Source organism: Pseudophryne corroboree, chromosome 1, assembly GCF_028390025.1.
Source record: "Pseudophryne corroboree isolate aPseCor3 chromosome 1, aPseCor3.hap2, whole genome shotgun sequence".
In the NCBI taxonomy this organism is placed as follows: Eukaryota; Metazoa; Chordata; class Amphibia; order Anura; family Myobatrachidae; genus Pseudophryne; species Pseudophryne corroboree.
In genome coordinates this window covers 1,178,719,202-1,178,733,377 of record NC_086444.1, presented here as the reverse complement: position 1 = coordinate 1,178,733,377, position 14,176 = coordinate 1,178,719,202, and the positions used below count along the sequence as shown (strand labels likewise).

The window sequence follows — 14,176 nt, the reverse complement described above, 5'->3', positions numbered from 1 at the left end:
CCTGAAGTATAGACTGAGGAGATGTCACTTCCATCCGCTCCTGCCTCCATGTTGTTTTGTTGCACCTGGGCTATATCTGAGTATTAGGAGAATGTATTAGCAGCCTGTGTGGAGCCTCATTACTAATGTAGCCTTGTAATCTGTATCGGGCTGATTGTATAGGGCTGATTTCTCTGCTGTTACCTCAGTTATGCCGCCTTTCAGACATAAACCACGGCTTTACCCTGGCTTAGACCAGGGGCACTGACCACGGGTTGAAGTTGGGTTTTCAATACTTAACCCCTTTGACACCTGGGTGATGGACCTGGGTGATCGCCGTTCAACCAGCCCAAGTCTTCCAGTGATGCGGGTCTTCCATCTAACAGAGGACACTTGGAAATGGCATTTACCCACAAGCCTCAGCAATATCCCTGGTCAAACAGCTATGTCTGAAAGAGGTATAAATGTTATTTTTTTTAATCTTGCTTGGCACTTGAGCCCATTTATATAGTTTCCTTATTTTGTTTCCTTCACTTATTAAGTAAATATTTGAGTAACATGAGGTTTTCTTTTGGTAGCATTCCGGAATAAGTCTAGGGTGTAAATATATCACAATCTGCATCGGGAGGGATGTGATAAATTTGCCCCGATCTGCAATGCGATGATTGAATACATCATAGGGATGTATCAATTATCGCATGCAAGGACAGAGCTTGTGAGAAAGGTCTGCTCCTGCGAATCCTCTCCGCACACTACTCACTGTGTTTTTTGGAAAAAAAATACAGTGAGAGCGTCTCTGCGCATGCACCGCCAGTGCCAGGTGTCCCCCCTCCCCCTTATACTTACCAGCACGGTGATCGGTGAGTCTCTCCTCTGGTCAGCAGGTCCTCCGGCTCTGCGGCTCCCAACACCTCATATGCTGTAAAGTGAGATGCCGGTTTACAGCACAGCTGACCGGAGTCACATAGCAGCCTGGCGACCAGCTGACCGGAGAAGAGAGCTCACCGATCACCGGACCCCTGGGTGCAGACGAGTATTACTGGTTTTTTTTGTTGTTGCTGTGATCAACTAGTGTTCTATTTATACCATAAAGCTGATCACGGAGACCGGCTCCCAGCTCTGCTCTCCCTGTCAAAGCAGAGGAAATGGGGAGGGATGGAGGAACCCTGCTTAATGCCATCTCCAGATAGCGTTGTTATCGCAAGGCTCACCCCGGTAATTTTACACAATTCCTCTTAGTAAATTAGGCCAGATTCATTTACTATTACAAGAATGGGAAATGCGATCTGATTACCAAAGGGCTTGCAGTAGATATTCACAAAAACTGCTCCAAAGGCCCTTTAATACATTCTGGTGATACTAGCATAATGTGAAAAGGGTAGTGAAAGTACCCTTTTTCACATTACTTTAGTAAGAATAATTTTAATAAATATGCCCATATTTGTTTTATGGTCTTTATGTAGGGGAAAATGGGGACAGTATAAGCTATTTCCATATCTTTCCCGCTATCAATTTGGGGAATTTAGTGTTACCCCAGAAATGAGTAAATTATTACTCCAGAGGTGTAGAAGTCTAAAGGGCCCCATACACTAGAACGATTATGCCCGATTTCAGCCCAATTCGTGCATCCGGCCCGATATTTTGGGTGAAATTGGGCATTTTGGCTGTGTATCCGATCCGATCCGATGCACGGTCCCGTGAGCATCGGATCAGATCCTCCAGATTGAATGTGCTGCACATTCAATCTGATGCGACCCCGCAGGTGTGGCTGGGATCGCCGAAGATACATCGGATGCAAAAGGACAGCATACGATGTATCTTGGGCGATCCTGCCTCCTGGAAGGTTGCCGTGGTGATCGCCAGCGACTTGCCAGATGGACATGTTGCAGTAGTGTATGGGGCCCTTTAGATTGGTTGGCCTGGTGGACTACCGTCTCTACATCCGGCTGCCATTTTTCAAACACAGCCTATAACATGGTAGTTACAGAGATAAAGGGGGGTATGTAATTTGAGCCTGCACTTTTCAATGTTTATAGGTTAAATTCACGCTATTCAATTCCAGTGCCGCTTTTTCGATTTGTCGAAAAAGCCGGCAATGGCAAGAACACGTGGATCGGCGAAATCACCGCCAATTCACATGTTTTGTCGAATTGACAGGTGATTTTCGCCGTTTTTTGCGTCCGTTTTCGCCCATGCCGATTCGACCCCCCCAAAAAAGTGAAATGTCATGGCGAAAATGTATTAAAAAAAACGGGCGAAAATGCCTGCAATTGACTAGGGTGGGTAGAATAAGTTCCGTTTATTTCGGCTAGCCGAAAAAGGCGGCACTAATTGCATAACCCCCAAAGTGGAGAGAGATAAAGTATCAACTACTCAGCTTCTAAATGTAATTTTAATAGCTGTGTTTGCGAAATGAGAGACAGTGATTGGTTGGTACTATCTCTCCACTTTATCTCTCTCCAAGCTCTGAGAAATCTCTTCTTCAGTAATCTGACATAACGGTAGGCAGCTCGGTAAGAAGACTCCTCTGAGTTGCTCCATTTGTACTGGGAACCATCTCCCCAAACCTGCAAGCTACAGAACTGTTGGGTCACTGGAACAAGAACCTGGCTTGGGACTCTTATAATAAGCCTATTATCCAGTTCATGAATCAGACCAGCAACTAACGCCTTCTTGACTGCCGGGCCTCTGGGCTCTTGCATGCCTGCACTGGTGGTGTTGGGGTTCATTCCAAATGTTTCTTAGCAGATGTGGAGGCTTTAAACCCAAAATATTTGTCATCGGGGAATTGAACCAAAACATCTTCAAAGCTTCCTTTGTATCCACAAATGTTAAATTTTCTCAAGGAAAACAGACAGACACAATGGATAGCCTTGTCAATCAGTCAGGTGAAACACCTTTAGCCGGCTGGCTGCGTCTCCCAGTAGGAGAGTTGACGAGGGATACAGTGTAAGGTGAGGGGCTTCCCCGGTTCCTTTGTCACGTTGTATGGTGCCTGCAAATGTCCTCTCACCTTGTTGATCCATGTGTTTATTTGCACAGGTGACTGAAGCCTAGGCTGAAGACGTGGGATTATTGTGTTCTGTGGGCTACACCGATATCCCTACAATATCCCTTCTGCACTCACGGCCACTTTGCATCCGTAAGTGCAGAATTACAGGTTAATGCCAAAAAATGCAAAACCATGCGCTTGGGTCTAAATTCTTCAAAAGAAAAGAAGCAATAGAACACAAGGACATGCACTGAGACCGGAGGGGGGGAGGGGGGGAGGTTCAGGGGAAATTGAGGAAAAATAACTTCACAGAAAGGGTGGTGGACAAGTGGAATAGTCTCCCATCAGAGGTGGTAGAGGCTAAGACAATAGAGTCATATAAACATGCTTGGGATAGACATAAGGATATCCTTACAAAGAAGTAACGCTCAAACAGGGGTTGAGGTAATAATATGGTTAAAAAAGGGGCAGACAAGATTGGCCAAGTGGTTCTTATCTGCCGTCACATTCTATGTTTCTATGGCTCTGTCAGGGCCAAGGTGATGATCAAGTACAGTTAGAGACAAATGCAATCTGCGCCTTTTTTTACCCCCACACCAAATATTCTTACATTCTTAAACTGGGTACACATTAGACAATATATTTATCATCCGATATATCGTTTCCAATGTGGATCAGAATGATATATTGGGCACATTGTCTAACGCGTACCACCAATCGCGCACTTCCATTGGTCTTTTGCTGGGTCATCCTGTTGGGTGTGCTGCTCGCCCAGTGGGACAACCTGGCAAATGACTGGATGCAGGTGGTGGACTTGGTCCCCTGCCAGGCCCCGGTAATTAATACCCACCCATCCTCGGTGACCCTCTCCCTCACTACCCTCTCTCTCACTAGCACCCTCTCTCTCACTCCTCTCTTCCTAACACCCTCTCCCTCCCCTCTTTCCCTGACACTATCGCCCTCTCTTCACTCTCGCTCCTCTCTCCATTTCCCACAACTTAGTTGTCTCAGTAGCAATAATTCTCACTCCCCCTCTCACTGATACCCTGTCTTTCCCTTACACCCTCTCTCTCTCCCTGACACCCTCTCTCTCATCCCCCTCTGTCCTCTCCCCTTCACCCTCCTTTTCTCCCCTCTCTCACTTCCCTCTCTCTCTCCCTTCTCTCTTTCTCCCTGACGCCCTCTCTGTCTCTCTCTCCCTGACACCCTCTCTCTCTCTATTCCCTCTCTTTCTCGCTCCCCTCTCTCTCTCCCTCCCCCTCTCCAACTTCCCTAATTAGAGAGATGGTAACCCTAGCTATGACACTGTCGGTCAGTGGAGGATCCAGAGACAAGGGGCATAGCAGTGGCAGCAGCAGGGGAGGGCATCACCACTAGCCTAAACTAGCCCTGGCTAGTACTGTGATGCCAGGTCACCTGGTGCAACCAGGCATATAATCTACTGCTCTAGCCTAGTGTAACCCAGGCACATATACTACTGTTCTCTCCTGGTGTAACCCACGCACATATACTACTGTTCTCTCCTGGTGTAACCCAGGCACATATACTACTGTTCTCTCCTGGTGTAACCCATTCACATATACTACTGTTTTCTCCTGGTGTAAACCAGGCACATATACTACTGTTCTCTCCTGGTGTAACCCATGCACATATACTACTGCTCTCTCCTGGTGTAACCCAGGCACATATACTACTGTTCTCTCCTGGTATAACCCAGGCACATATACTCCTGGTATAACCCAGGCACATACACTACTGCTCTCTCCTGGTGTAACCCAGGCACATATACTACTGTTCTCTCCTGGTGTAACACAGGCACATATACTACCACTCTCTCCTGGTGTAACCCAGGCACATATATATTGCTGCTCTCTCCTGGTGTAACCCAGGCACATATATTACTGTTCTCTCCTGGTGTAACACAGGTACATATACTACTGCTCTCTCCTAGTGTAACCCAGGCACATATACTACTGTTCTCTCCTGGTGTAACCCAAGCACATATACTACTATTGTCTCCTGGTGTAACCCAGGCACATATACTACTGTTCTCTCCCGATGTAACCAAGGCACATATGCTACTGCTCTCTCCTGGTGTAACCCGGGCACATATACTACTGTTCTCTTCTGGTGTAACCCAGGCACATATACTACTGTTCTCTCCTGGTGTAACCCAAGCACATATACTACTATTGTCTCCTGGTGTAACCCAGGCACATACTACTACTCTCTCCTGGTTTAACCCAGGCACATATACTACTGTTCTCTCCCGATGTAACCAAGGCACATATGCTACTGCTCTCTCCTGGTGTAACCCGGGCACATATACTACTGTTCTCTTCTGGTGTAACTCAGGCACATATACTACTGTTCTCTCCTGGTGTAACCCGGGCACATATACTACTGCTCTCTCCTGGTGTAACCCAGGCATATATTCTACTGTTCTCTCCCGATATAACCAAGGCACATATACTACTGTTCTCTCCTGGTGTAACCCAGGCATATATTCTACTGTTCTCTCCCGATGTAACCAAGGCACATATACTACTACTCTCTCCTGGTGTAACCCGGGCACATATACTACTGCTCTCTTCTGGTGTAACCAAGGCACATATACTACTGCTCTCTCCTGGTGTAACCCTGGCACATATACTACTACTCTCTCCTGGTGTAACCCAGGCACATATACTACTGCTCTCTCCTGGTGTAACAGGGCACATATACTACTGCTCTCTCCTGATGTAACCCAGGCACATATACTACTGTTCTCTCCTGGTGTAACCCAGTCACATATGCTACTGCTCTCTCCTGGTGTAACCCAGGCGCATATACTACTGCTCTCTCCTGGTGTAACCCAGGCACATATACTACTGTTCTCTACTGGTGTAACACAGGCACATATACTACCACTCTCTCCTGGTGTAACCCAGGCACATATATATTGCTGCTCTCTCCTGGTGTAACCCAGGCACATATATTACTGTTCTCTCCTGGTGTAACACAGGTACATATACTACTGCTCTCTCCTAGTGTAACCCAGGCACATATACTACTGTTCTCTCCTGGTGTAACCCAAGCACATATACTACTATTGTCTCCTGGTGTAACCCAGGCACATATACTACTGTTCTCTCCCGATGTAACCAAGGCACATATGCTACTGCTCTCTCCTGGTGTAAACCGGGCACATATACTACTGTTCTCTTCTGGTGTAACCCAGGCACATATACTACTGTTCTCTCCTGGTGTAACCCAAGCACATATACTACTATTGTCTCCTGGTGTAACCCAGGCACATACTACTACTCTCTCCTGGTTTAACCCAGGCACATATACTACTGTTCTCTCCCGATGTAACCAAGGCACATATGCTACTGCTCTCTCCTGATGTAACCCGGGCACATATACTACTGTTCTCTTCTGGTGTAACTCAGGCACATATACTACTGTTCTCTCTTGGTGTAACCCGGGCACATATACTACTGCTCTCTCCTGGTGTAACCCAGGCATATATTCTACTGTTCTCTCCCGATATAACCAAGGCACATATACTACTGTTCTCTCCTGGTGTAACCCAGGCATATATTCTACTGTTCTCTCCCGATGTAACCAAGGCACATATACTACTACTCTCTCCTGGTGTAACCCGGGCACATATACTACTGCTCTCTTCTGGTGTAACCAAGGCACATATACTACTGCTCTCTCCTGGTGTAACCCAGGCACATATACTACTACTCTCTCCTGGTGTAACCCAGGCACATATACTACTGCTCTCTCCTGGTGTAACAGGGCACATATACTACTGCTCTCTCCTGATGTAACCCAGGCACATATACTACTGTTCTCTCCTGGTGTAACCCAGTCACATATGCTACTGCTCTCTCCTGGTGTAACCCAGGCGCATATACTACTGCTCTCTCCTGGTGTAACCCAGGCACATATACTACTGTTCTCTACTGGTGTAACCCAGGCACATATACTACTGTTCTCTCCTGGTGTAACCCAGGCACATATACTACTGTTCTCTACTGGTGTAACCCAGGCACATATACTACTGTTCTCTCCTGGTGTAACCCAGGCACATATAGTACTGTTCTCTCCTGGTGTAACCCAGGCACATATACTAATGTTCTGAATAACATGAACTAGTTAAATGGAATACATATGGGAGACCGTCAGACGGGATGCCAGCTGTCAGTATACTCGCTGTGCTCTCCATGAGTCCGGTGGTGAGCTTCACACGCCACAGGTTATATTCCCACTCGGGAGGTGGCGTGGTCCCACCACCCGAGTGGGAATACGGGGCTGTGGTCAGGACTGCAGGAGCCAGCATTTCATTGGCTGTCAGGACTCCGGCGTTGGTATCCTGAACGCCGGAATCCCGACAGCCGGTATATTAACGACATCCCAGTTAAATACATGAATTAATATCGAATTGCTCAACTAGGAAGCTGGTGATTTTGAGGAAGGAAAACAAAGTCATTTTGATTATCTAAATGACTGATGGTTACTGAATAGAAAATCCGACCTCACTTTACATGCACCTCACTGCTCTGGAAGTTCAACTCGTCTGAGGGATCATCTCCAAGGAGAGAGCAAAAGGGGGGCCATTAGCATTAATGTAACAGAGCGGATGTCACTGATGAGAAAGTCTCAGCCACCCGTGGCCATGCGTCTCTGCTCTGTACAGTGACCTGTAGCACTGGAGGAAAAGTTTCTCATCGGCAGCCTGGCAGACCCCTTCCTCGGGCGACTATGTGCACTCGCATCTTAAAATTGAAGTATTAAATATGCAGTTTGCATTTTCACATTTCCATGGATTGTGGCCAAATGAGAGTTTGCGGCTCACACTGCATATTTTGAAATTAGTCAGTGTGTATAATTGCCATCACGCTGAGTTCTCACCCAGTAGATTCTGTTTGAAATATATGTTATTTTCTTTCTTCCATTCACACATGCGATTATTTCCTTCCAGCCTCCCTCCGTCCATTCCATGTTACTGTCGTCACTAGACACTTCACTTCGCCTTACACGCTGCCCATCACGGGTGGATGTCAGTCAGTGCGCGGGGTTAGTGACAGTCCTGACACGGTAGTACTTTTCCGCAAGAAGAATCCGCAAAGGGTTAATATAGAACAGACACTGAGGATTATTTAGTCAATATTTATTAACATTTGCTTAGATAACACTAGTATATTCCATTACGTCATTGTAATAAGGGGAGACTGGGTAATAACCGGCAGACAGCGAGGTAGGGGGGCCCTGCTCGTAGTCTTACACTCTATAGGGCAATAGGCATGTGATACAGAAGGATTAGTGCAACATATTTCATATCAGTCCAGGCAGATTGCATTGGCTCTTGGTGGGCTGTATGATATGGTCACACAGCAATGTTGGCCAGAGTGATGTGTGAGTGAGTGCAGAAAGAAAGAGCATATTTAACATTATGTGTGGACTGTATGGATGGGCCGTAAGTGGGTATAATAGTCTGTGGAGGTTATGTGGGTGGTTCTGGAATATAAACCGCTTGAAGAGGTGAGTTCTCAGGGAACGCTTGAATGTTTGGAGACTAGAGGAAAGTCTTGTTGCTGTAAGGAGTGAGCGCAATCAAAGTATCCTAAAATCATGCCGAACCGCAAAGTAACTCCAGATCCTTCACCCAGGTGATATAAAAATGTGACAGAGTATTGGTCAAGACAAAAGGCTATGGGGTCTTTGAACAAAGACTTGTGAGCATAGATAGTTAACATGATAAATAGGCCCCATGGAGAGATCATGATGGGTGTGGTATGGAAGGTCGACTACACTTAGGGCGACAGAGTCTAGGTCGACCAGTATTGGTCAACAGTAACTAGGTCGACAGGGTTTCTAGGTCGTCATGTTCTAGGTCGACAGGTCAAAGGTCAACTTTTTTTTTTTACTTTTTTTTTGGTGTTGTTTTCTCCGTACAGTGACTGGAACCCCAATTAATGCACCGTGTCCCCTCGTATGGCGAGCAAACTTTGGGTAGGTTACTATTCCCAATCGTAGTCCACGTGGATCGTTAAGTATGAAAAAGTTCAAAAAAAGAATTTTTTTTTGAAAAACTCATGTCGACCTTTTGACCTGTCGACCCTGTCGACTTAGAACCCCTGTCGACCTAGTTTCTGTCGACCTAGAGACCGGAGAGATATAAAGTGGACAGAGATATTGTACCAACCAACCAGCTCCTAACTGTCATTTTTCCAACCCAGCCTGTAACACGGCAGTTAGGAGCTGATTGGCTGGTACTTTATCTCCGTCCACTTTACCTCTCTCCAAGTCTTAGTTCATAGATCCCATTGTTCCAAAAACACCTGATATAATTTCAGAGACTAAAGAAAACTGTCCACAATTTCCAAAACTCCAACATTCTATTAAACCCCCACCCCCCCAAAAAAAAAAGAAAAAGAAAAAATAAACAAATTTCAACTAGAAACATTAATTTTAAACATGTGGTTGTAGCACGAGATGTTTTTGTACAGTGGAAGAGAATTGGAATGTTGGTCTTGTCTCATACACAATAATACAAAATGTAATTTTTGGGCCTTGACCACAACGGTAATGTTCTCTCTCTGTTTTTAGCTATGTAACTGTACATTATGTTCTTCTCGCTCACTATTTACTTTTATGTTGACAGGTGAAGGTCTGGTTCCAGAACAGGAGAACCAAGTACAAGAGACAGAAACTGGAGGAGGAAGGGCCAGAGTCCGAGCAGAAGAAGAAAGGTTCCCACCACATCAACAGATGGAGATTGGCCACCAAACAGCCCAATGGAGAAGACATTGATGTCACGTCCAATGACTAAGAGGGTGGAGTGGATTCCCGGAACACGAAACCGCCACAGACTTTTCACTGCATCAAACATTGGATGATAACGGATGTGATCTGAGTGGTAACCAGCTAATTTGATCGTCATAGGGTCTTGCTGTAGAGAACTGTTACGACATGGGCCAGTGTTATGGAGGACGTCACGCACTTGTCATACAGGACAAAGGAGGTGTCCGTGCCCGGCGGCTGATATCTACACAGACTTTTATCAGCCGCAATATGGCCATCGGTAAAATGCTTGTGACAAAAAAAAAATTCTCTCTCTTTTTTCGGCCTTCTTTTTTCTTGCCCTAATTTTTTAATTTATTTTCTTTATCTGATAAAAAAACCAGTAGCTATTACCAATTTAGTGTGTAAATGTGTGTTAATAAAAATAATATTGAAACATAAAGATGGAGTATTCCTGTAGTGGTCTACCGACAGGCAGCTGCATGGAGAACGTATCGGTAGCGGACATTTATATATAATACGCTAACCAAGAGGGAGATTTATCGAGGCTTGGCAAGAGATAAAGTGGCGAGAGATAAAGTACCAGCCAATCAGCTCCCATGTTACACGCTGTGTTCAAAAAATGACGGGTAGGAGCTGATTGGTTAGTACTTTATTTCTCTTCCTTAATCTCTCTCCACGCTTTGATAAATATCCCCCAAATTCCATTACAGATGCCAGAAATAAAGGATAGTAACCACTAACACAATGTGTATCTAGACAATATGGCGTACATATGGAACCATACATGGAATCAGTTAAGGGGTGTCCGGACTCCAGGTCGACACCAATTAGGTCGACACTAATTGGTCGACACGCCTTAGGTCAACACCAGAAATAGGTTGACACGGACAAAAGGTTGACATGGAAAAGGGTCGACATGAGTTTGTTTTTTAAAATAATTTTTTTGAACTTTTTCATACTTTGCGAACCACGTGGACTACAATTGGGAATGGTAACCTGTGCCGAGTGCAGCGAGGCACCTTGCCCGAAGCATGGTGAGCGAAGCGAGCCATGCGAGGGCAGGGCCGGATCTAGGGGGGGGGGGGGGGGGGGCGAAGGGGGTGACCGCCCCCCCTAACACAGTCATAGCCACGCCCACTTTTGAGCAGAAGAGAGCTCTCTGGGGAGAGTCTGAGGCAGAACGATGTGCTGCAGCTTATACCACAGCAGCACAGAGGAGCCAGGAGAGCAAGGGTTACAGAGCATTTGCCCCTCACTTGCTGGTGTTTGGGTACTAAGGCTAATAAATACAATTACCCCTCAGCACAGTCACATGTACATAGAACAATCACAAAGCTCTATCTCAGTCTCACTCAAAAAGTTCAGTCAGAATTGAGAGAGGAGGAGTTAGGATTGCAGATGGGAGGAGTTGGGACTGTAGAGGGGAGGAGTCAAGATTAAACAGTAATCCGCCCCCCTAAAGAAAAGTCTAGATCCGTCCCTGTGCGAGGGGACACTGTGCACTAATTGGGGTTCCCAGTCACATTACGAAGAAAACAACACAAAAAACAACAACAAAAAACTCATGTCGACCTTTTTCCATGTAGACCTTTTGTCCGTGTTGACCTATTACTGGTGTTGACCAATTGGTGTTGACCTAAGTGGTGTCGACCTTGAGTCTCAGACCCCAATTAAGGACCCTATTGTGTTGAATTCAACAGTTATTCAAAATCTACCTACATATTATATAAGACGTCAGTTCTACAAATGAGTACCTAGTTACCTACCTCACAATCTGTATACTGCCGCTTCCACGGGCAATGCGTGCGACTAGAGAAGAACTCAGAATCAGAGTAAGGAAGAGTTAGATGGATTCAGTCTCAGTAGCTTCAGGAGGCAGAATTAAAAATGAACCAGGTAACTATTTATCTGATGAACACAGTTGTTCCATGTGGGCATTTTGCCACCCAAGGTGCTCAGGGGAATTTCCATCAAGAGATAGGAAGGAAGTACTGCAGAGAGAGTTCCGGCCGAACACATCGGGGGAAATCTGTGATAATTGGTACATGGGAAAACGCCATTACCTAAAAGTTCCCCTCGGTAAGCCAACTGCCGACCCTCAGCATCACCAATGGGTCTATTCATGAAGTAGTGAAAAGAGTGGAGAAGTGAGTCAGTGGAGAAGTTGCCCATGGCAACCAATCAGCTGCTCTGTATAATTGTATAGTATGCAAATTATAAATGTTACGTCAATGCTGATATGTTGCCATGGGCAACTTCTCCACCGGCTCACTCCACACTTCTCATTGCTTCATGAATAGAGACCCAAATGTCACAAGAGCAAAAGTCCGAGCACACCAAAGCCTCTCAAGCCTATCGGGGAAATGTAATAACTGGCAACTTGCAGACATCGCCAAGATACCAGTCTGCCCGATTTTGTTTTTAAAGTGGCAATCATTTAAAAGGCAAAACCAACCCTGGTTGTACCTTTTAAATGATTGCCCCATTAAAACATCGGTCAGACTCATGGTAATCTTGCCAATGGCCTGCAAGTTGCAGACTATTACCGCTCCTCTCGTGTGAAGCATAGCCTGTAGCGTGATGTATTAAAGGGAGAGGGACTTCCTGAGTTTTAGTTATCTAATGAGCACCTACTGTACAATACATCACGTGACAGGCGAGGGACACATTTGTTTGGATCCGGTCGGACGGAGCTGGAACTGCTTGTGGCGACTAGTCATAGTAACAAGACTCCATACTCCGCAGACCCTGTAATTTGTACACGTTAACCGCACTTAGGGGAAATGTATCAAACCTTGGTGAGAGATAAGTTCCAAACAATCAGCGTCTGTAATTTTACAGGCTGTGCTTGAAAAACGACATGATCTGATTGGTTGGTACTTTATCTCTCTCCAAGGTCAGATACATCTCTCCCTTAGTGGTCTAGTAGTGGCCCAGGTAGCCATTATAGCCCATGGGCTACAGATCGCAGTAGTTACCATGGAGAGGGATCTGTAGGAGTCATTTGCGCTAGAATGCGCTCTCCCAACTTTCAATCTGACTGCAGGTTTTCACTTCGCTCCTCCTGCAGCGCAACATGGCAGGAGACTGGAATTATTCTGTACGACAAACAGGGCCATTAATTAATGTTATGTACATAAAGCCCACACACAGTCAAACATGAATAGAACCTTCCACTCATTCCAGACTGAGATTCCAGAAGTAAAATGCGAATACCCATTTCCTAGTGGCACATTCCATAGACAGAACCTGTCCATCAGACAGAGACTCCGGCGCGACCTCCTTCATATCTGATCAGCCCTAATATAATGTCTCCTGGGCCCAGTTTAGGTCACCTGTTGCTAGGGTTCCAATGTTTACTTTAAAGAGACAATGTCTAGGTCAACAAGCAATAGGTCTACCCCATATGGTCGACATACATTAGGATGACACTGACAAAAGGTCAACACTGGAAATGGTTGACAGGTACAAAAGGTTGACAGGTTAAAATGGTCAACATGGCAATGGTCGGCACTCATAGTCAACACAAGTTGTGTCAACCTTTTTGTGTGTCGACCTTTTGTCAGTGTCGGCCTAATGTATGTCCACCTGTCAGCGTCGACTTAATGTATGTCGACCGTATGAGGTTGGCCTAATGGCTGTCGACCTAGACATTGCAGATCTTCTATAACACACCCCTGCTGCTACACCCTGTGGCTGGACACACTTCACCACAATGTCGGCACTGGTGCTTGTGGGTATACATACAGGGCAGTATGGATGGTGTAATGGTTGGCATTACTGCCTCACAGCACTGAGGTCATGAGTTCGATTCCCACCATGGCCCTAACTGTGTGGAGTTTGTATATTCTCCCCGTACTTGCGTGGGTTTCCTCCGGGTACTCCGGTTTCCTCCCACAATCGCAACAATATACCGTATATACTCGAGTATAAGTCGACCCGAATATAAGCCGAGGCACCTAATTCTACCACAAAAACCTGGGAAAACGTATTGACTCGAGAATAAGCCTAGGGTGGGAAATGCAGCTCTAGCCGTACACAGCCCTCATAGTGCCAGATATGCCCTCATTGTGCCAGATATGCCCTCATAGTGCCAGCTATGCCCCCATAGTGCCAGATATGCCCTCATACTGCCAGATATACCCCACAGTGCCTGATGTGCCAGATATGCCCTCATGCTGCCAAATATGCCCCACAGTGCCAGATATGCCCTCATGCTGCCAAATATGCCCCACAGTGCCAGATGGGCCATATATGCCCTCATGCTGCCAGATATGCCCTCATGCTGCCAGATATGCCCTCATGCTGCCAAATATGCCCCACAGTGCCAGATGTGCCATATATGCCCTCATGCTGCCAGATATGCCCTCATGCTGCCACATATGCCCCACAGTGCCAGAT

The 14,176-nt window shown here is 46.0% G+C and overlaps 1 protein-coding gene across 1 annotated transcript in view; it reads left to right on the top strand.

Annotated features, from left to right (window-relative positions):
• Positions 1-10,214, top strand: part of EMX1 (empty spiracles homeobox 1) — a 63,788-nt gene extending 53,574 nt beyond the window's left edge. Inside the window, exon 3 of the mRNA XM_063952350.1 lies at positions 9,633-10,214. Coding sequence (XP_063808420.1) covers positions 9,633-9,800 — 168 coding nt within the window. The 3' untranslated portion in view covers positions 9,801-10,214. The remainder of the gene's footprint in view (positions 1-9,632) is intronic.
• Positions 10,215-14,176: the final 3,962 nt, after the last annotated feature.